Source organism: Cyprinodon tularosa, unplaced genomic scaffold (assembly GCF_016077235.1).
Source record: "Cyprinodon tularosa strain WSP-4 unplaced genomic scaffold, ASM1607723v1 ctg999, whole genome shotgun sequence".
Lineage (NCBI taxonomy): Eukaryota > Metazoa > Chordata > Actinopteri > Cyprinodontiformes > Cyprinodontidae > Cyprinodon > Cyprinodon tularosa.
This window is the reverse complement of record NW_024039783.1, coordinates 98,955-122,215: the sequence shown is the minus strand read 5'-3', so window position 1 is coordinate 122,215 and position 23,261 is coordinate 98,955. Positions and strand designations below refer to the sequence as shown.

General features: G+C 42.3%; 1 protein-coding gene across 1 annotated transcript; it reads left to right on the top strand.

Annotated features, from left to right (window-relative positions):
• The first annotated feature begins 11,543 nt into the window (after positions 1-11,543).
• rlbp1b (retinaldehyde binding protein 1b) lies at positions 11,544-22,035 on the top strand. The gene is made up of 8 exons (XM_038276119.1): positions 11,544-11,662; positions 12,065-12,129; positions 16,201-16,329; positions 16,838-17,042; positions 17,173-17,351; positions 17,436-17,594; positions 17,691-17,801; positions 21,212-22,035. Exons 2-8 carry the CDS (start codon positions 12,118-12,120, stop codon positions 21,338-21,340), a joined length of 924 nt encoding a protein of 307 aa, XP_038132047.1. The 5' UTR covers positions 11,544-11,662; positions 12,065-12,117; the 3' UTR covers positions 21,341-22,035.
• Positions 22,036-23,261: the final 1,226 nt, after the last annotated feature.

Here is a 23,261-nt window from a genome sequence, read left to right as displayed (position 1 = left end):
TGAGACGTTTCTTTGTTTTTAATCTCCTACATTTATACAGTTCAAATGGTCAAAAATGTTTATTTAATTTGAAGAAATCTTAGATCACAGCAATTTAAAAAGTAGGAATGTAGAAAGTAGAAGGTTAAAACAAAAATAAAGCTGTTTTTTATACTTTGGGGACGTAACGTTTTGATAATAATGTAAAGGGTAGGAGCATATCAAATTATCTTACTTTTTTTGGCATTTTTATGCTGAAGCTCTTTATAGGTGGGGTAGAATTTCTAGCTGGTGGATCTACGCATCAACACACAAATACGCCTAGTAAACCTGCAGATTGAGAGCAAAGTGCTCTGTTAGGAACATAAGGAACAATCAGATCTCTGATATCAGATGGAGCTTGGCCATTTAAGGCTTTATATGTGAGAAGGAGGATTTTAAATTCTATTCTGGATTTAACAGGAAGCCAATGAAGAGAAGCCAGGATAGGAGAGATATGATCTCTCTTTTTATAGCTTAGTATCATCAGCATATCAGTGGAAATTAATCCCATGATGTCTAATAACTACAGATTGGGAGCATATATATTGTACCTGAGTTAGTCATGGAATCTGAACCGGGTTTAGACTGCTTTGATCCAGTTGAAGACATAAAAACCTGGATGACTCTTAACTTTCTGCTTCTGAATGCAGACAAAACAGAAGTTATAGTCTTTGGACCAGAGTCTCTGAAAAAGAAGCTGATTAGCCAGTCACTTCATTTGGATGGGATTAAACTGATTTCAGATAATAAAGTAAAAAATCTTGGTGTTGTTTTTGATCAGGACCTGTCATTTAAATCCCATATCAAAGAGGTTTCTAGAATTTCCCTCTTTCATCTGAGGAATATTGCAAAAATGAGAAATCTCCTGTCCAGGGGTGATGTTGAGAAACTAGTCCATGCATTTGTTACTTCAAGGCTGGACTATTGTAATTCTTTACTATCAGGAAGTCCACAAACTGTAGTTAAAAACCTTCAGCTGATCCAAAATGCTGCAGCCAGAGTTCTGATGAAAATTAAAAAGAGAGATCATATCTCTCCTATCCTGGCTTCTCTTCATTGGCTTCCTGTTAAATCCAGAATAGAATTTAAAATCCTCCTTCTCACATATAAAGCCTTAAATGGCCAAGCTCCATCTGATATCAGAGATCTGATTGTTCCTTATGTTCCTAACAGAGCACTTCGCTCTCAATCTGCAGGTTTACAAACTGAAATTGGTCAGATAGATAACATGTAAAGGAAAAGTCCGCTCATATTAAGAATTCAAACTTCTGAAAGTACTTTAAGTATGAATTTATTACATACTGTTCAATAAATGATCAGTGTTTTTAATTGAGTAATTTCATTTGAATGTGCTGTGTCTGATTAGATTCGTTTTCAGTGTTAGAAAAATATCCATAAATTTCTTCAAACATCCTCCTTTAAAAACCGGTGATGATTTCAATAAATGTACAATAAACTGTGTATAAATGTGTGTTTGGCTTCATTCTTTGACACGGTTACAGACATGTGGTGATGTGTGTTTAACAAAGGGAATAAAAACAACCAAACAATCAAAAACAACAGGCAAACAATCAGAGACTGCAGAGATACAGGAGGCTGATTTATTTACAAAACAAAGCTGATAAAGGTTACCGTCTCTTTAAAGGAAAAGTCTGGTCATATTCAGAATTCAACCTTCTGAAAGTATTTTAAATATTAAATTATTATATCATCCTGTTCAATAAATGATAAGTGTTTTTAATGTTTGTCAAAGAACACTACTGCCACCTACTGGTTTGTGACGTCACGGTGCGGTATCGGCTGTTGATCAAGTCCCAGTGCTGTATCTGGTGTTTGTCACAACGCGCTATTATCCAAGTCATCTTGAAAACATTCTTCTTCCAAATGTTGGCTACATATTACGTGTTTTTTCTCTGGCCAGAAGTTCGATGGCAAATCCTCCCTCTTCAAGTTGGCGATCCAACGACCAACCTGTCCGTGGAGGATCAGGAATCAGAAAGGGGAAATGACTCAATTTCCACTTTTACCCGAAGTATTCCAACATCCAGCTGCCATGCACGTGGGCATTGTCAGTTTCACTATAGCTCTGGTGAATTTCAATGGTGAAGTCCTCTGGAAATCTTCAATAATTGTTGTTGATTGCAGATGTGTCTAGTAGTTCCCATTGATTTTGCTTGTAAAGCGGGGAGAATGGCGCTAGGCTTACCGCACCGTGACGTCACTGCCAGAAGATGGCAGGAGGGAGAGGCTACTATATTTGGGCAAAAATGTCCGCTCCCAGACTCAGTGATGGCAGCGAAAATTGTTTTTATTTGTTTGCTGATTAACACTAAATTCATTAACTCATAGCAAATTTAATAGTTTTAGGTATAAATAATGATCTGTTGATTATTCAGTTGCTGACCAAACTTTTCCTTTAAACCAGTCTAGTGCTGTTCCTTTAATTCAAGCAAAATCTTCAAGTCTTTCCAAAGAATATAATGATCAACTGGATCAAATGCAGCACTGAGATCCAACAGGATGAGCACAGATACAAGTCCATTATCTGAGGCCATGAGAATATCATTAGTGACTTTCACCAGAGCTGTTTCAGTGCTATGATGACCCACAGTAGTGCTATTTCTGTGACTTTGTACAGTTTTATATATTTAAACAGACATTTTTTTAATATCACTCCATAATACTTCACTGATGTTTTAAATGCATATAATTTCCATATCTGTCCAGTTATATTTTATTGTTTCCATTTTTTCAAGTTCTTTATATGGTTCTTTTGACTAGAGAGCTCTGCACAAGAACTCCTGTGTCTGATCTGATAACCTATAAAACCTATAAAATCCACCTGTAAACAAGCACAGGTTGATTTTCTAATTAACATTCCTAGTTTCATATGAAGGTTAAAATATATGCAAGCAGTACATTGGGGGGGAGGTGGAAGTAAACATGGTTTATGGGGATTGTTTTATATGTTTCTGCACATGAGCAGATCAGGCAGACATGGAGAGCAATGAGCTGCAGGTGGAGCAGCACCCTTTGTATTCGGTACATCATTGGTCCCTGTTCTCCCTGAAGCCCATGAGCCAGGGCACACTCTCCAACCCTGCAGGTTCAGCTCGGTGCGTAGCACTGAGTACAGAGCGGCATTGTTTGACAAATCCTTCTAATTTTGTTGCCCAAACCGCTTTAAGGAGCCGATCAGGCCTGATTTAGCAGATTACTGGCTGCTTCCCTCTCTTTAGGAGGAAAACGTGCCTCTGTGACGTCCAGAGGACCAGGGTCTGTTAGGGGGAGATGGACAAACTCTGAAGCTTCATTAAAGAAACACACCCTGTGTGGCCATCAAGTATAACTCTGAGTTAATTTTCTTCCGTCTCGTTTTTCTTCTTTTCCTGCTCAGGTGTAGGTTTTACAAATGTTTGATGTCCTCCATGTTTTCAATGAAGTGAACTCTGCTTTAAAAAGGGAATATTACCTGCTCATAACATACACTCTGTTACTGGCTAAATGTAAAGGAGATTATCAGGTGCAGTGCAGCCTAACCTTCACAGAGCTGAGGCTGGTCGTATGTGAGAACTAATCTAATCCCGGGAGTCTGGGGGTGTTTTGGTGTTGTGTTTGCGTCTACAGCTCTCTAAGCCTTCATTGAAATCCTAAAAATGTTGCTGTTTACCCTCTGCTGTGTGTCTGTATTTTGTGTTTTGACACCTTCCAGATTTTTATCTGTTTCTGCTTCTTAGTCTGAATTTAATAAGCTTTTCTCCAACGAGTGTTTAATCTGTTCACCCGTTATAGGGCACTCAGTGAAATACTTTGAAAATCTAAATTTAAAGCCAATAAAAAAGCCAATAGTGTTAGTGGAATCCAGGACCTTATTACTTTTGTAACATAAAAAAAAATATATGGATATTTTGATAGAAAAAAATTAATGTCAGTGTAATAACAAGAAACACCAACTTCCCCGAATTTATCAAGAAAAATAACAAAAGTGCTTTTATAAGAAATTCATGAAAAACACACACTTTTTTGGTACCTTAGAGGCATTAATGCTGATATTTGCACTTACATTTTTAGTTTATAAACCTAAATATAATTGTTAACTAGGCTTTTTAATTTTTTAACTTTACTTTTTAACTTTTCAGTTAGCTTTTTACCTTTTTTCAAGTTAATTTCCAGTAGGTAATATATAATCTAATTGGTCAAATGCCAAATTAAGATGTGCAGCCATGTAGCAGGATGTCTGCTGAATGGCTGGATATAGATCTGGTGCTTCTAGACCTCGCTGAGGGACTCCATTTTTTAAGGGGTATGGAAGTGATCAGAAACAGTAATTTGCCCTATAAAGGGTTAATGGTACAGCCCATCAAAGCCAAGCGGAAGAAAGTTATTTCACCGTTAATGAATCTTGAATCTTTCCAGGAGGAGGAGGAGTTTTTTTGATTGATTTGTTTTTTCTTTTAAAATATAGAATCCTAATTTAAAACCAAGATGTGTAAATACTATGGTAACAGCATACCCTGACATAATCCATGGTTAAACTTTTTTTTTTTAAAGTAATATGTTGGTTACCTTATGGGAGATAGACAGCTGGATATCCCTGTCTGTACCCCACTGTGCCTCACTAAAGCATTCACACCCTCTGACTGTTAAAACCATAATGCTGAATGTGTTTTACTGTGAATTTATCTGAGACACAAACACAGCATAAAACATTGTTACTGATGTGGAAAAGGGGTATTCATCTATGCAATCCAGTTAAATAAAGGAGGTAGATGGTACTCAGTCTGCACTTTATTATCTTTGCAATGAAAGAGAAGAATTTGGCATAATGTCCAGCCATGCTCTGACCAGACAAAGTTTGGCTCACTAACATGAAACATGCAGAAAGGCTGTGTGGGGGAGTGTTGGCCTAGTGCAGGGGTAACCATCGGGAGAAAGAAAATCATCAACCTGTAAAGGTCCAGAGACATTTTTAATTATAATCTGTTACTTTAAACAGAATTTAACACTGAAATATATGATTGAAGTAGAGAACAAAAATCGTTTAGTTATTTTTCTGTCTTAATGTTGGCAGTGGGCTTTATGCTGCCCTGCAAGGCTTTAAACCTGGGTTTGAATGGAGACAAAGCCATTCTAAAGCGCATATCAAGGTGCTAATTTTGAGCCTGGATCCATATTTATTTTTGATTCTGTTCATGGTGGAGAATCCTGCTTCACAGCAGCAGGTTGAGCCAAACATCCTCTAAATGTGCAGGGTCATCTTTGAGCACCATTTCACTTTTCTTTCACCAGTTTCCCGCAGTTCTTCCAGCAGTCCACACTTTCTCTGCTCTCTTTTTCTCATCATCTTCTCCTTATTTCCCATCGCCCGGCTTGCCACAGGTTTGCCTGCTGTGTCTAAAAGCAGCAGCAGCAACCCAGACTGACAGCAGCTTATTGGCTAATTTGGATCACGTGCAGCCTGGAGCCGGACGCTCTGGAGGGCTTTACAGTATTAACAGGAGAAGAGGCACAAATGAAGTTAGACACTGTCGTCAGACAACATGCAGTAATTTATAAATGTTTTAAATTAGGTTTGGTCCTTATTAGCCAGCAGGTGGGTCAGATCTGGACTGCGGTCCGCTAATCCATGACCTCTGGCCTAGTGGTTAGAGCAGTACGCTTGTGCTCTGAAAAGGTTGCAACTACCGGATTTGATCCCCACAGACTGCCACTCTGGGTTCCTGAGAAAAACCCTTAACCCCACACTGCTACCCAGGCGCCACACAATGGCAGCCCACTGCTCCCCAACGGATGAGTTAAATGCAAAGGTTAATTTCTCCAATGTGAGATCAATAAAGTTCAATTATTATTATTATTAAGGTCTCCACATACAGATAATCAAAACAATTACAAACATTTGGAGAAAACAGTTAAGTGTTAAATAAAACCATGAGAAACAGTCTATCTTGTTATGAGACTGATTATTTTTTACACTCCCTAATAGGAAAAACCATCCCTCTCCCTGTAGCCTTGAAGCTCTGAGGCCTGAATGAAGGAAACTCAGCATTCATAAATCAATATATGTAAAAGAGGATTGAAAGGAGACAGATTTATTTACCAACACAGTTACCAACTCAAACACAACATTTTAAAACATACTAAACGTCTAGATCAGAAAAGTCCATCCTGCTAATAGTGGTACAATCCAAGTATGATTTTTTTAATCCTACGATTCTGTGAAAGCCCTCAGAGGTTGTTTTTTGTTTTTTTTAGAGAAGCAGCTAAAGCCCCATGGTAACTCTGAAGGAGCTGCAGAGATCCACAGCTCAGGTGGGAGATAATGTCAACTAGACAATTGAAGCAAAGTGAAAATGTAACCTGGAAGACTAGCCAGCCTCACCTGGATCACCTGCTGATGTGCCACGCTCAAAGCTCCAGCCAATTAACATCCTGAATGCACCTCCTCTGAAGCCAGTCATCACCCAAGATCTCCTTCATAAGCTCCTCCTCAACCATTTTACCAACTGAACTTTCATCTCCTCCCTCACTTTTTTTATTCATGTGAGTCTCTCCAGGTTGAACCATTAATAATGCATTTAACCAATCAACCTTTTACAGAAGAATTGTTGGGGAAAGTAAAAATGGACCAAAGAAGAGTGTGGATGGTTTCCGTCTGCAGAGGCAGTGAAACCAGTCAGATTAAATACAAAGCAGGATGGAGCTAAACGTAGAGGAAATCCTGGAACCAGAGACTACCGAGGATGAAAAAGGTGGGGAGGTTCATGTTGCAGCTAAGAAACAACCCCGACTCACTGCATGTGTTAGAATGGCCTAGTAAAAGTTCAAACCCAGTTGGGAATCTGCAGCCATACCTAAAACCTGATCCTTTACTGATGAGCTCCTTATTTAGTCTGACTTTTCCTTTTTGTGGTAAAATCACAATAAAATACAAACAAGATTAAAGTTCTACCATAAAAAGTGGTAGGATGTTGAAACGGTGTGAGAGATTGCTGAAGAGTCAAAGAGTCGATGCAATCAGCTGGGTTTCCTTAGATAACAAAAACTTTGAACCAATCTGACAGTATGTATCTGTCTGGTTGAATTATCTCTGTAATTTGCCTTGAGATGATGTGTTGGGAAATGGCACATTATAAATAAACTAAATTTAATACATGAAGAAGTACCAATGTGAAGCAGATTCATGGTGTTTTTTTTACACTTTAACTTATAATTACAGTAGGTATTGCATAACCACATATATTAAAACAATATCTAATAGATTAAATATAAAAATAGGATGGCAGGGAGGGCAAGAAGCCAACATAAAAAAAAAAAAGCTACAAAATTATGTCAAACTTCACAATCCAGAATGAACCCTCCGGGGAAAAAACACACATATAAACAAAAATACTCATGCAATAGGTTTTCTTTAGTTCATGTTTGTGTCTCAATAAACTAATATTTGGATACAAGATTGATGACATTTTTCCAAGAATTGGCTGCATGGAACCAACTACCAGTTTTAGTCCGTGAGGCAGACACCCTGTCTACTTTTAAGGCTAGGCTTAAAACTTTCCTTTTTGATAAAGCTTATAGTTAGAGTGGCTCAGGTTATCCTGATCTATCTCTATAGTTATGCTGCTATAGGCTTAGACTGCTGGAGGACATAGGGACCCTTTTCATCATTCTGCTTCATTCTATCTCTATTCTCCCATTCTGCAGAATCTGTTAGTTTAATCTCTAACGTTCTGCTCTCTCTGCTTTTTCTCATAGTAGCTTCATCTGGTCTGTTCCTATTTGGCTGTGACTCCATCCTGGAGAGAAATATCAGCTGTGCTGCTGCCATCAACACCTTTGTTTCTAGATGTTGGAGATTAGCCTGTTTTCCAGTGTAGTCCTGTTTCTCTGACTGTGACTAACTGGATGTGCTCTCTTCATCCATCATGGGAGCTGGCTCGGAGCTCGTCTGCCTGGCTGTGTGTTTCCGGGACGGGGCCGCCTGTGGAGCTGGTTGACAGTTGCCTTTTGTATCTATGCTTCTTTTTCTATGTCTGCTTCTGTCTCCTTGAGCCCCAGTCGGCCTCGGCAGATAGCCGCTCACACTGAGCGTGGTTCTGCTGGAGGTTTCTTCCTGTTCAAAGGAAGTTTGAAGTCAAAAATAAACATACAAGTCACAAAAACATTGATCTGAAAGATATTTAATAGTAGTTAAAATAACCAGGTGCACTTTGAGTACAAGGTATGGAAAAAGTTGCTCTTGTTGGGATCCAAGGGTTTGCCCTCCAGAGGGCTGTGTGGATCCCTTCCTGTGGGCTTCTATTTCTGTTGGGATCCAGAGGTTTGCCCACCAGAGGGCGCCATGAATCCTCTCCTGGGAGCTGGTTCTCTGCGCTCAGCTGATTCCTATCAGCTCTGCTGATTAACCTCTCCCTATATAAACTGTTTGATAGCTTTACTCTGAGCTGGATCGTGGTCATAGTCTTTGTTGCCATGTGCTGCCTTGCTTTGCCTTGCCATGCTCTTCCATGCTCAGCTGTGCCATGCTTTGCCATTGCCACGCCTGCCTGAATCTGCTCTTCTGTGCCTGTTAAACCCAGCCTGTCTAACCAGCGAACCTGTGAGTTTGAGCTTGTTAATCTGTCCCTGAGTTTAACCTGTGCTCTGTCTTCTCTGCCTTCCAGGGCAGAACCCTGTGTGGATCCAAATAAATATTGGACTTTAATCCTGCCTCAGAGTCTGTGGAGTTTCTGCATTTTGGGCTAGTAACCTGCTAAATCATGACAGAACGATCCGGCCAACAGACTAGCCCAGCAGACTCCTTCCACGCTCACCTGGTGAGGCCCGCTCAGCGCCGTCCGCTCCCTCCCAGGTGGGAGGCGCTGGTTCATCACTATGATGAGTTAGTGGCCGCCTTTGCCCCTGAGTTAGCCCCGTGCCGTCCAGAGACCCCTGAGTTGGCCCCGTGCCGTCCAGAGACCTCTGAGCAGGTCGTGAGGGAGAGGTTGTGCCGGCGTTTTTTGGATTATGAGTTGGAGATGGAGCGGCGTAGACGAGATGAGGAGTGGAATCGTCGAATGCACGAGATCTGGAGCCGTCCAAGGACCCCTGTTCCTGAAGTGGAACCGCAAGGGACGGCCTCCTGTGTTCCAGTGGAGCCACAGCCAGTAAACTCCTCTGCCCCACATCCGGAGCCACAATCGGTGGTTTCCTCTCCTCCTGATGCGAAGCCGCAATGGGCGGCCTCTTCTGTTCCTGATCCTGAGCCGCAGTCGGTGGTTTCCTCTGAGCCTCCTCCTGAACCGCAGTCGGTGGTTTCCTCTGAGCCTCCTCCTGAACCGCAGTCGGTGGTTTCCTCTGAGCCTCCTCCTGAACCGCAGTCGGTGGTTTCCTCTGAGCCTCCTCCTGAACCGCAGTCGGTGGTTTCCTCTGAGCCTCCTCCTGAACCGCAGTCGGTGGTTTCCTCTGAGCCTCCTCCTGAACCGCAGTCGGTGGTTTCCTCTGAGCCTCCTCCTGAGCTACAGTCGGCGGTTGCTGCTGTGCCTGTTGCTGAGCTGCAGAAGCGGAGACGGCGTCTTCCTCGGTGCTTCCTGCAGCAGCAGAGACGGCGTCTTCCTCGGTGCTTCCTGCAGCAGCAGAGACGGCGTCTTCCTCGGTGCTTCCTGCAGCAGCAGAGACGGCGTCTTCCTCGGTGCTTCCTGCAGCAGCAGAGACGGCGTCTTCCTCGGTGCTTCCTGCAGCAGCAGAGACGGCGTCTTCCTCCAAGGCCCCTGCAGCTTCTGAGACGCCGGTCCCTTGGCCGGCCACCTGAGACTCTGCCCTGCTGCCGGTCCCTCGGCCGGCCACCTGAGACTCTGCCCTGCTGCCGGTCCCTCGGCCGGCCACCTGAGACTCTGCCCTGCTGCCGGTCCCTCGGCCGGCCACCTGAGACTCTGCCCTGCTGCCGGTCCCTCGGCCGGCCACCTGAGACTCTGCCCTGCTGCCGGTCCCTCGGCCGGCCACCTGAGACTCTGCCCTGCTGCCGGTCCCTCGGCCGGCCACCTGAGACTCTGCCCTGCTGCCGGTCCCTCGGCCGGCCACCTGAGACTCTGCCCTGCTGCCGGTCCCTCGGCCGGCCACCTGAGACTCTATCCTGCTGCCGGTCCCTCGGCCGGCCACCCGAGACTCTATCCTGCTGCCGGCCCCACGGCCGGCCACCCGAGACTCTATCCTGCTGCCGGCCCCACGGCCGGCCACCCGAGACTCTATCCTGCTGCCGGCCCCACGGCAGGCCACCCGAGACTCTATCCTGCTGCCGGCCCCACGGCAGGCCACCCGAGACTCTATCCTGCTGCCGGCCCCACGGCAGGCCACCCGAGACTCTATCCTGCTGCCGGCCCCACGGCAGGCCACCTGAGACTTAGCCCTGCTGCCAGCCCCTTGGCCAGTCACCTGAGACTTTCCCTGTCCTCGCCCACCCTAGTTGGGTTGTTTTGAGTTCTGGACCATGTTTTTGTTTCTTTGTCTGGCCCTCCATGCCTGTTTCCCCCTCTGCTCGCCCTAGGTGGGTTGTTTTGTTTTCTGGTTTTTTGTTTTTGGGCGTCTGGTATCCGCCCTTGAGGGGGGGGGTACTGTTGGGATCCAAGGGTTTGCCCTCCAGAGGGCTGTGTGGATCCCTTCCTGTGGGCTTCTATTTCTGTTGGGATCCAGAGGTTTGCCCATGGGGCGCCATGGATCCTCTGCTGGGAGCTGGTTCTCTGCGCTCAGCTGATTCCTATCAGCTCTGCTGATTAACCTCTCCCTATATAAACTGTTTGATAGCTTCACTCTGAGCCGGATCGTGGTCATAGTCTTTGTTGCCATGTGCTGCCTTGCTTTGCCTTGCCATGCTCTTCCATGCTCAGCTGTGCCATGCTTTGCCATTGCCACGCCTGCCTGAATCTGCTCTTCTGTGCCTGTTAAACCCAGCCTGTCTAACCAGCGAACCTATGAGTTTGAGCTTGTTAATCTGTCCCTGAGTTTAACCTGTGCTCTGTCTTCTCTGCCTTCCAGGGCAGAACCCTGTGTGGATCCAAATAAATATTGGACTTTAATCCTGCCTCTGTGTCTGAGTTCTGCATCTTGGGCTAGTAACCTGATAAATCATGACAGCTCTTCTTAATAGAAGTACTTCTCCACATAATATTCCAATGAATTAAATATAGATACATTAATGTTAAGAAAACAATTATAATGCAAAAAATGCCTTATTTGTATAAAAACTGCGTTGAATTTAGTTCTATTTTTGCAGATGTCTGAAATATGTCCAATTTCCCATCTTTCAAAACACTTTAGTTCACGTTGCAGAAACCAGAGCTCCACAATGGTCGCTTGTCAGAAACATGTAAATCCGTCTAGGATGTGAGCAGAAACCAAACCCCCCCAACCTGAAGTTTATTCACACATTACATCATCATCTGGATCCCCCTCCACCATTGGTCAGAAAAAAAGCCACCATCGTTGGCCCCCTTGGTGCCAACCCACCTACGGCCAATTTCACCTCGATTGGGGAAAAAAAAAAAAAAACCTGCTGGTCGTAATCTGGTGTGACGTCGTTAATCCCAACACTACAAATCACAGATCCCTTCCACCTCAGGTCCACACAGACCCCCTGAAATCTGTGCCGGCTGCTTCACATCCGCATCAGGTAGGTTTCAATGTCTGGCTTGTTGGGAAGACAGTAGAGAAGGAACAATATGGCTTCATTAGGGGGGATTTCAGTTATTCATGCAATCTTAGAAAATGTTTTTAAACATTTCATTTATGTATAATTAGGTGCTTGCAAACAAAAAAAAGGTCTAAGAAATGCTTTTGCATGTGTCGAATTATTCCAAAATGCTTCAAGATTAAAATGAAGCTCTAATATGTTGAGGTGAAAGCAAACATCCACCGATGACCACAGGATGCCTGTTTGCAATGGACCCAAAAAGGCTGTCAGGGTTAAAGCTCCTGACAGATAATCCAGAAATAGTCAGGTGCCAAATATAGCGCAGTTAGGAATAAGGGGATTAACAGGAGCACAGAGAGATGATTGTTCTTTGATTTATAGGAATCCTTCAAGTCCTGCAGATTGTCCAGAAGCTGATCTGAAAAGCACCAAGCATGGCTGTCGTTGTAAGTACTCCACCTTCACTCAGTCACAGCTGCTTCTCTAACTTTGCTGTAAAATCAGTAAAAATCACTATGGCTTGTAAGCTGAATAGTGTCCTCTCAAGATTAGTTTTTTTTTTCTGTTATCCTATTCAACATTAATATTATTTAACTGAAATAAAATTCCACCCCCAAAAGCAAGCATTGAAACATCTCTGATGGCATCAAATTTGGCTGCACATCAGATCGGTTTGTATTAAGTTTAGTTTTTTTCAACGAATCTTTAAAAACTATTGATTCATTTTCTGTATGGCTATACCCAAATATAACATGGCATCAGCAGATGGCCGCTCACTCTGAGCCTGGTTCTGCTGGAGGTTTCTTCCTGTTAAAAGGGAGTTTTTCCTCTCCACTGTCGCTACAAGCATGCTGAGTGTGAGGGATTGTATTTGAGTCAATGAGTCGATGCAATCAGCTGGATTTCCTTAGATAGAAAACTTTGATTCATTGTGACTGGATGATCTGGTTGAACTGGAAAGTGCCTTGAGATGAAATGTTGTTAATTGGCGCTATAGAAATAAACTGAATTGAATTCAATTTAACTACCGGTAATGATCTTGTTTTAATGGTAAAAATTCTCATTCCATTGGCTGATCATCTTATTTTCATACTCAAATTAAGGCACTTATCTTAAAAACATTTTACTCATTCTCAGAACTTTGTTGCAGTGTAGATTTAACTGAAAAAAAACAAGCTATTTAAGGTGAAACAGAATCAGGACTTTTTTCATTGTCACCAAAATCCACAGCAGGTTCATTGTTTCGAGGGCTTCATTAAAGCCGAACCTGTTTTCAGCTCAATTAACTGAAATACTGTAGAAATCGACATTAAGATCCACCGTAACGTGAACCAAACCAGCTGATCAGCTTAGATCTCCTGCCTGTTCTTCAAGGAACTATGAAAAAAACAACAACAACAAATAATTGTTTTGGAAGCTTATTTCCAAGTTAACATTTGTTAAAAAAGCAGGACTGGATGGCCTCTTTAAGACTTTGTGAAACCAGCAGCTACAGCTGAACTCTTTACAGTAGCCTGAGCTTCTAATCTGTGACCCCGCTTCACACGTCGTCCTCCATGTTTACAGGCTTTTCTGGTCTCATGTGAGTGAGATTATAAAAAAGCAACACACTGAGGTCTATTGATTATGGCCCAATACCATTTGGGAACAGGCTTTCTCCCCCATGTGGATTAGATGATTAAAGCTTAAAGAGCACAACCGGCTCATGTGACAGAATTATCCGGACGTAACGAAGAATTCGGCTTTTTATCCGCTGCCCTTTACCAATACGGACTGCTTTTAGGACACATTAACTGGACATGTCATTATTTTCACACGGTCAATTATGAACCTCCTCCCATTTCCTGTGTGTCTCCAGAGGAAGCATTTTAATCCTGATCTATTGCCATCTTTTTCATCTAAACCAAATCATCAATGATATTTGGGATCAGTTTCTGATGCCACATCCAGCCGGTTCCAAGTTTCAAAAGCTGCTGGTTTTAGGAATTGTTCCAGCGTGCCGCTCAGCATAATGTGGCCACCACCCTGCTTCAAGGGTGGTTGCAGTATTCTGAAGTTCCCTCTTAATTAGTGTTTTTAGTGTTTATGGGATGGGTTTTACAAATTCTGTTTTTATAGTAGGAGTTTGCCAGAATAGGAAAAATAAGCCAAAGTCCTGACTTTTACATTTTTTAATCAGTGAAGTAAAGATGGCCGTTTATTGTCCCGCAGAGACAGACTGCAGGAGGGAGCTCACCTTGATGATGTGGCTCTGTGCAAGTGCAACAATAAAGCCAGAATAAGGCTCCAGCATGCAGGTGGCGCAGTGTTTAGCGCGCATGACCCATGCACGGAGGCCTTAGTCCTCGCGCCGGTGACCTGGGTTCAAATCCGGCCTGTGGTCCTTTGCCGCATGTCTCTACCGTCTCTTATGTCTCCTGTCAGAAAAATTAGCCACTGCTGTTAAAAAGAAAAAAAAAAAAAGAATATGGCTGGAGTTTCACTGCCACACAGAACATGGAGGATTTTATTCAACTGTGTGGTTTTAACCTCATTTTATGTCCCGTGTCAGATGAAGGACAACAGGCTCCTCGTTTAATGATTTTTAGCTGACACTTCTTTTTACCTTCAGTGATTTTTAACTGACTTTGTTTTACATCAAATATTGGTTCTTTTGTTTGAATTTGTTAAAATAAAGTGTTGTTAAAAGCCAAAAATCCATACAGTTATATATTTATACTCCAACCTTTAAGAAATATCTTTGAATTTTACTAACATGGTAGTTGTGACTGGAAGTAAAAGGAAGCTGAACATTAGGGTAATGGCAGGGAGGCTTTCCCACCTTAAATACTTGGAACTCATTATTAGATAAATTTTTCATTTTGTTTTGCTTTGATAACTGAGGACGATTTCTCTTATTTCATTTGAATAAAGATGTAAATAAAAACATAAATGTTTTACTCCTTTTACATAGATTGACTATATCATTAGAGATCAGCTTTTCTGATATTTTTTCAGGTTACATATTAAACGTTGTTGTTTCCTGGGTTATTATTCAGCATATCAAACATCTTTCATCATGCAGCCGTTTCAATCGGGGGCTGAAATATGGACACAGTTTAAACATCCTCAACTTGAACTCTGTTAAAGATTTACAGGCCAGTTCTCCAAGCTGAACATCTGCAATTGATCTTTACCATTTCTGATCATTGTAGAGCTGAAACATGCATATGTGCTGCTTAGTAACGAACATTTACACCAAACATCATTTGGATGGAAGTTTTTAACCTTGGGTCTTATAAGGTTAAAAAAACTTCGGGGTTAAAAAAACTGGGTTAGAAATTGTCTATCTGTAAATAAAGCTTCTTTATCGATAACAGGGCTGTGTCCAAACACAGCGCGGAAACCTTTGGCCCTGGCATTCCACTATGATATTGTGAGGAGATACACAGGAAACCAGAGGAGAGAAATTATTCAAGTGAAAATGGCCACTTACAAATCAACTGAACATATCATCTGGTTTGTTATTTTAAATGAATAAAAAAAAAACATTAACTTGTGGGAAAATAGAAATGGGTGATAGAATGATTCTAAAGGGTATGTGGTTCTTAAGGTCTCAGAATAGCGTGTGTAACATTGGTTGGGCTGAAAATGGCATATTTGCTGTTCTATTATCCCTAATGCAAGCCTGGTTAAAAGCCCTAGAATTAAACGACAGGTTTTCTTCCTTTTATGGTATGATCACGAATATTTAGATGAGCTGTGCTCTGATTGGTTGGTTTATAACGAGCGAAGCTCCTGAGCAAAGATGCATCATAGCAACAAGCACTCACTCACTGAAACATTAAATTGTTGATACATTTTCTAGCATTGCTATCTACAGCTTACAGACTGAATCCTACTTCCAGCTGCGGTTGTGATGGCCTTACAGTCAGAACAGCCCCTTGTTTCACTAAAAGAAGTTCAGCAAATCCTGTCAGTTGAACTGTCCAAGATCTTGAAAGCTGTCTTCGGTAAAATGCTTCAAGCAAATGAACAGCTGAGCATTAAAATTTGCAGGGATCTTCTGATAGACCAAAATAATCCATGCCTGTTGAGTCTTTGGATCCTTGGGAAGACTGTGAAAATGTTCCCCTTCTTTTTCTGGGTGGATTATCAGAATCAGTGGTCCTCCTGATTGTCAATCATTCTGGTGAAACGTTTCTGTCCTACATGTTCTTCCCCATTTTCACTTACCTCTGGTGAGTCTGACATAGTGGAGAAATTTCAAATCTTCTTTTGCAAATAAGCTTGTTTGAGTGATGCAAACAGCAACTTTACACGAGGAGAAATGGGCTTGTGCACATTCTTGCACGTGTTTAATAGGCGTTTCCTCTCTGGAGCGGGTACAGGGTTGTGCATTTATTTTTAAAGTGGAGAGGTCTTTTCAGAAATTCACTAAAATCCTCCACTATGCCTTTAATATTACAGTACAGCTGATTGGTTTGTTTAGATTGTCTGTATAGGTCTATTAATGTTCAGCTGTTGTTTCCCCTCAGAGTGGAACGTACCGCATGGTGTCGGAGGAGGAGCAGGCTCTCAGGGCCAAGCTGGAGCATCTGACCGTGAAGGACCACGGGCCCGTGTTCGGACCCTGCGCCAGCCTGCCAGACCATACCAGACAGAAGGTATTCAGACCTGTGAACACCAATAAAACAACAGCTGTGCTCCTGCACAACATTCATTTTACAAACAAGATTTCCTTTTTATCAAAATATAATCAATTCAGTTGTATATTCAGTTTTATTCCTCTATTCTAATGTAGACATGAGATAATCTGACTTCTGAGTAAAAAAATCAACATATGTTATTTTTTAAATGTTTTTTATTTGTAGTTTTAAGCTAACTGCAATAGCTTAACCTTATTTTACTCAGTCACTAAACTTCAGATTATTTCCTCATTATTTTCCTGGATAAAGGGCCAATAAATGGACAGTAAATCCACTTATAGTCACAACTAAAAACCAACCATAAACCTGCATAATGGTTCTTCAAGATTCTCAACAGATTGGTTTGAAATACATCGATTCATTGGTTATGAAAAACCAAACCAGTCGCCCTCTGTGTTTGAGATGACCATTATTATCGGGTCAGTATGTGACCCGATAATAATGGTCAGGCTGGTTCTCCATGCAGGCCAAAGATGAGCTGAATGAGACGGATGAGAAGCGGGTGTCTGCAGTGAAGGAGCTGCGAGCGATCATCAAGGAAAAGGCAGACGCTGGAGATGATCTGGCCAAGGGGGTGCAGAGCACCTTTGGGGAGAAACCAGACAGTCTGCTGGTCCGCTTTATCCGTGCCAGGAAGTACGACGTGGCCAGAGCCTTCGATCTGATGAAGGGTGAGTCCAAATAACAAGCGGTGAGGGCTGTGATTAATTAGATGCTCTTTAATCTGTACTGACTGGTAAAAAATGTACAGATTTTGTTTCCAGAGGTAGAACCGACTCTTCCTTTTCACTCTCTCTTCAGGATATGTCCGTTTCAGGAAGGATTACCCCGAGCTGTTTGAGAATCTGACTCCAGAGGCGGTACGGAGCACCATCGAGGCCGGATACCCCGGCATCCTCCACAGCAGAGACAAATACGGACGTGTGGTTCTGCTCTTCAACATCGAGAACTGGGACTACGAGGAGATCACCTTTGATGAGGTGCAGAGCTTCAGGTCCCCCCCAGAACAGAGGACGGTATACCATCAGACCATAACTGGGACAACCTGTTTTCTGTGCGTTCAGATCCTGCGGGCCTACTGCGTGATCCTGGAGAAGCTGCTGGAGAACGAGGAGACTCAGATCAACGGCTTCTGCATCATTGAGAACTTCAAGGGCTTCACCATGCAGCAGGCTTCAGGAATCAAACCTACTGAGCTTAAGAAGATGGTGGACATGCTCCAGGTGGGGATGCCCATCTTATCCAGTAGCTGTGCTGAACGGGAGCTGAATCTGTTTTGCTTGAACATTGTCTGTGTGCTGATGTCTGTGTCCCACCAGGACTCCTTCCCTGCACGGTTCAAAGCTGTGCACTTCATCCACCAGCCCTGGTACTTCACCACCACCTACAACGTGGTGAAACCCCTCATGAAGAGCAAGCTGCTGGAGAGAGTGAGTCTGAGGCCTTTCCAAAGCGCTTCGAATGCTTCCACATTTCAGTGCATAATCTGATTCCCTTCATTAAAGAATCTGAATGTGCAGCAGACTGGAAAACGTCCTTCTGATTAAAATACTCAAAGCAACATTACACGGCAAAAATGAGTAAAAAAAATCCTAAAATAAATGTATTTACCCTTCATCGGAGTGGGTAAATAAGATGATCTGCCATTGGAATGACTATGTTTAGGCTTGAAAAAAGCCTAAACATAGTCATCAAATATTATGGGTTTAATTAAGATTACTCCAGTAGTTTTTTTCTGTAGTTTACAAATGTAAATCTTATAGCGTCTTATTGCACTGACAAAGTGCATCACTTACCTGCTCAATTCAACACAAAAATACTTAGTTTACTTAAATTTTATTTTTTTGCAGTGTATAGACATGAAAAAAAAGAAAAAAGGCTATGGATTTCTGAATTTAATCTCTTAGAGTCCTAAGAAATTTGACTTTAAATTGTGCCCTTAAACATCAGAATTCTGAAAATAAAATCAGAATTAAATGGCTTTTTTTTTTACCCTAAAGTGGAGCATCTGGTGACAGGACAACTTTTAGCTCTCCACTCCACAAATTTGGCATTTACGGCATGTAAAAGCTGAAGGAAGAAATAAAAACTAAATAATCATGAAGAAGAACTGGCCTGAGCTACACACAGCTCAACGTTGTTTATAAAGTCCTTTAAAACAACCACAGCTGCCACAAAGTGCTGTTCATGTCGGGTACAGTGTTGGGCACGTTACTTTGAAAAAGTAATTAGTTATAGTTACTAGTTACTTCTCCCAAAAAGTAACTGAGTTACTAACTGAGTTACTCCACAATAAAAGTAACTAGTTACTAGTAAAAGTAACTATTGCGTTACTTTTGCGTTTCTCGCCCCCGTAACCCTCACCACCCGGCCCCCACCTTCTCGCCGTGTGTTTCCAAAGCCAGCTGAATAGAGCGGACGACAAAGACAAAAACCTGCAGAGAGTTTTGCATTTATTGCAACTCAACGTAATTGACATCGAGGGGGAATGCGATGTGAAGTTTTTTAACAGGGCATTCAGATCTGGTGAAATTAACAACAGGGGATGTCTAATTCTGAAATCCTGTGTGTTTGGGTTGTTATAGATACTGCAACATCTATCTATCTATCTATCTATCTAGATGTATACTCTGTGTGTGACATAAAATATGGATCTCCATCCCTGCCACAAAGGCCATCAAATAATGTTTAAAATAAAAAATACAGTAGGTTGAAAAGGCAGAGTATCCATCCATCCATCCATCCATCCATCCATCCATCCATCCATCCATCCATCCATCCATCCATCCATCCATCCATCCATCCATCCATCCATCCATCCATCCATCCATCCAGATTTCTCCCTTTCATTTGATCGTTCACGCTCTCCATAGTTCTCCTGTGGCGCGAGCACAGGGCGACTGTTGCGCGCCTTTAGCGAGCATGCGCGTTTCCGGTCTCTTGCGCTGTGAATTGTGCCGCCTGCGCTGTGCGGAGATGCAGAGGAAACCGTATCTGATGGGGAAACGCAGCTCGAAGTAACACCGGTATTTCCATCAGGAAAAGGCTGTTTTGCTGCTTGAGTCCTCCTCACTCTCCATCTCTCTGTGTGTGCTGTACGTTAACACCCACCAACAGAAACACCCACCTACCCAACTGACAGACGGAATCTCACTATACATCAGCCATTCTCATCCTCCCCTCTCTCATGACAAGGCGCGCACCTCTGGATGACCTAAACAAAAGTCTATCTTAAACAAAAGTAGCACAAACAATATTTTTTTCTGCACAGATCTGCACTAACGTTGCACTAACCATTCAGTCTATTTGCAGAGTTTTTTGACGTGGGTGGGGTGTCAGCTTCACGCAGCTGCGCACGAGTCCTATCATGAAAAAAAGGTTGATTGTGCGACCTGAGTAACGCGCAGTAACGGGGTGTCTGCAATGGTAACTGCGTTATAGTTACAGTCAACGGAATTAGTTTGATTAATCGTTACTAAAACAAGGTAACGCCGTTACTTTCAACGCCGTTAGTCCCATCACTGGTCGGGTAAAGTTAGAATTGTATAAAAACAACTCAGATGTTAAAAGTAATAAAACCAATATAATAAAATGAATTTATTAAAACAAAAAAGACAAAAACAGAGAGTCTCCTGCTGTAATAAAAGAAAAAGAATAAAAATAGGTTTTAAGACTAGTTTTAAAAATAGACAGTGAAGGGGACTGTTGAACGAGGATGCTGGTGAAGACTTTCAGCCATCCAGTTCTAAAGTCATTAGTCATTCCAAAAAAGTTCAAAACAATCCACTGGATCTAGTTTCCACGTTTGAAGACATTTCTCTTCCATCCAGGAAGCTTTTTCAATTTAAAATGTCAGAAATAGCGTTTAGTTCAAGCTTTATAGGGTGGACCAAAAACTTGTCTTGGCTTAGAATGGCAAATTCTAAACCAATGCAAACTGAAGCAGAAGAACGGGTCTGCCCCTTAGGAATGGGGGTCATTTTGGGTGCTTTGTTAGCCTGCAATACCTGATACCTGTCTATGTCTCTGAAAGGGGGGTCGTTAGGGGCAATTGTTGGTTGGGCTGCCCAGATGATGTTTTGTCCCCTGCATGGGGGTTGAAATATTAGCGGGAAGGAATCAACTGTGTTGTAGGTTTTTGAGAGCTGGAATCTGAGGCCCCCCCCCCCCCCCCCCCTCTGTTTAAGATTGTTTTTTCTTTTTTAATATAAATGGCCGTCTTCAATCCTCCCTCATGAGGAGCAACAACTGATAAAGTTGTGTCTCCTCTGAGCTGCCTTACCTCCAGGAGCAGCAGGTCAGCTGACCTGAAGCACAGATTGGGAGCATAGGGGTGAAGAAGCTCAGAAAGGTAGGGAGGGGCTGATTCATTTAAAGCCTTAAAAGAATCTTAAAATGAACTCTAAAATGCACAGACAGCCAATGGAGCGAGGCCAGGATGGAAGTAATCTGCTTCCTCTGATGCACTGTGTCCTCTGTTAAAAGGCCGCATTTTGTACTAACTGGAGACATGCAAGGGAGGGGAGGCTCACCCCAGAATAAAGTGCGTTACAGTAATCCAGCTAAGATGTAACAAAGACATGGATTAAAGCTTCTAAGTGATGCCGTGCAAGAAGAGGTTTAATCTTGGAAAAATGTCTGATAAAAGCTGGACTTTACTGTAGAGACAGAGAAAAATGTTCATCTTGCCGTCTAAATCAGAAACAGAAAGGTTCTGCAGATCTGGCATGCATTTTAGAACACTGGTTACTTGTTGGAGTAAAAAGTGAAGATGTCTGTAATCTGTAAGAGGGGACAAGTGACTCATGTGGACGGATTTCATTTGCTCTCTTCTCTGTAGGTGTTTGTCCACGGAGATGAACTGGAAAACTACTACAAGGAGTTTGACCCCGAAATTCTTCCATCTGAGTTTGATGGAAAAGGTTCCAAGTATGACGGCAAGGCCACAGCGAGCAAGCTGTTCGACTGACCGTCCTCCATCCGGTTACAGGCAGCCTGAGATGAGGGGGAGGGAGACTCGACAGACCAAGCCAGCTGTGTGGCTGTAGGGAGAAAAGTCGTGAATGAAACACTGGAGACGGGATTTCCACATGTTCTGATGAAACCATGTTATGCAGATAAAAAACAGTTTATAGAACATTAATTGATTTTAGCATTTAACAAAGTTATTATCCAAGAAGAATCACTTCACATTTACACTGAAACCTCCTAAGAGGTCAAATGTCATCCAGAAAGCTAACAAGTCATCTACGAGTCATTTGTCCGACACTTTCCTACACCTTCCTGAAAAGCCCCTAGATTTCCACACGCTGTGGTCACAGCTGAGTCACTTCAACGTGACTGGGAAACCTGGCCCACGTTCTCTGTGTAAACAGATTTATTATTTGTTTTACAGATGTCAGCGTTTTCCCATTTTACTCGCCAAATGAAATGCATCCAGTTCAGAAGTGAACCTTCCATGTCTGCCCACTGTTCTGTAGAACTGGGTTTGTTTGAACAGAGGTGCAGCCACACAGCAGCCAGGCCACAGCTTCCTCTACTCTCCACCTCAAGGCTTATATGTCAACAAGTGCCTGACTTTTGTGTCTGATTAGATTCATTTTCAGTGTTAGAAAAATATCCATAAATTTCTTCAAACATCCTCCTTTAAACACCAGTGATGTCAAATGTACAATAAACTGTATATAAATGTGGGTTTGGCTTAATTCTTTGATTTGCATGTTATAAACATTATTCATAACACAAAGTTGATAAAGGTTACCGTCTCTTTAAAGGAAAAGTCCGCTCACATTCAGAATACAAACTTCTGAAAGTACTTTAAGTATGAAATTATTCCATACTGTTCAATAAATAAGTGTTTTTAATTCAGAGTAATTTTCATTTGAATGTGCTTACTGGAGGCATCCATGTTTGTCAAAGAACACTACTGCCACCTACTGGTTTGTGACGTCACGGTGCGGTATCGGCTGTTGATCAAGTCTCAGTGCTATATCTGGTGTTTTTCACAACGCGCTATTATCAATGATGGCGACGACCAGTGCATTTCGCGAAGCAGACAGTAACGGATTAATGACGTGGAGGATCAGGAATCAGAAAGGTGAAATAACATTTTTTTTTCCACTTTTACCAGATGTATTCTAAAATCCAGCTGCCATGCACGTGGGCATTGTCAGTTTCACTATAGCTCTGGTGAATTTCAATGGTGAAGTCCTCTGGAAATCTTCAATAATTGTTGTTGATTGCAGATGTGTCTAGTAGTTCCCATTGATTTTGCTTGTAAAGCAGGGAGAATGGTGCTAGGCTTACCGCACCGTGACGTCACTGCTGGAAGATGGCAGGAGCGAGGTTTATTTTATTTATTTATTTTTTTACTGATTAACACTAAATTCATTAAATTACTGCAAACATGTAAGTTTTAGGTATAAATGATGATCCAGTGAACATTCCTTGCTAACCGGACTTTTTCTTCAAAAGATGATCAATGATGGAGGCAAGAAAAATAAAACTCATTCAGAAAAAAAAATCACTTTATTTTAATAATAAAAAGCAATGATTAAACAAGTACAAAATGAATTGATTTGAAGAAGGGGTGGTGAATAAAGGTTGGAAGCAGGTACTATCTTAAATACAGACCCCTAGGTTCAGGAGGCTATATGCAGATTTTTAAAAAAGCACCACAGAAGCTTTGATCTGCCTGCAGGTTTATGCTGAAAAGATTCTTTTATCTAGATTTACAATGAAGGCAGGGATTATTTGAGTAGAAAAGGGAAGAAGGAGCTGGGGCGCCAGTGACCGACTCCCAGCGTGAATCACATCCTGAGGACAGAACATGTGAAGCTTTTCCAGGTAGAGTCGCAGTCAGAGGATCAGGACAACAGACAACAAGGGAT

Bases quoted from the DNA above. Each gene is read 5' to 3' on its own strand.
- rlbp1b (XM_038276119.1), top strand. The intron at 16,330-16,837 runs GTATTCAGACCT...TTCTCCATGCAG, and splicing joins CAGACCATACCAGACAGAAG to GCCAAAGATGAGCTGAATGA. The intron at 17,043-17,172 runs GTGAGTCCAAAT...CTCTCTCTTCAG, and splicing joins AGCCTTCGATCTGATGAAGG to GATATGTCCGTTTCAGGAAG.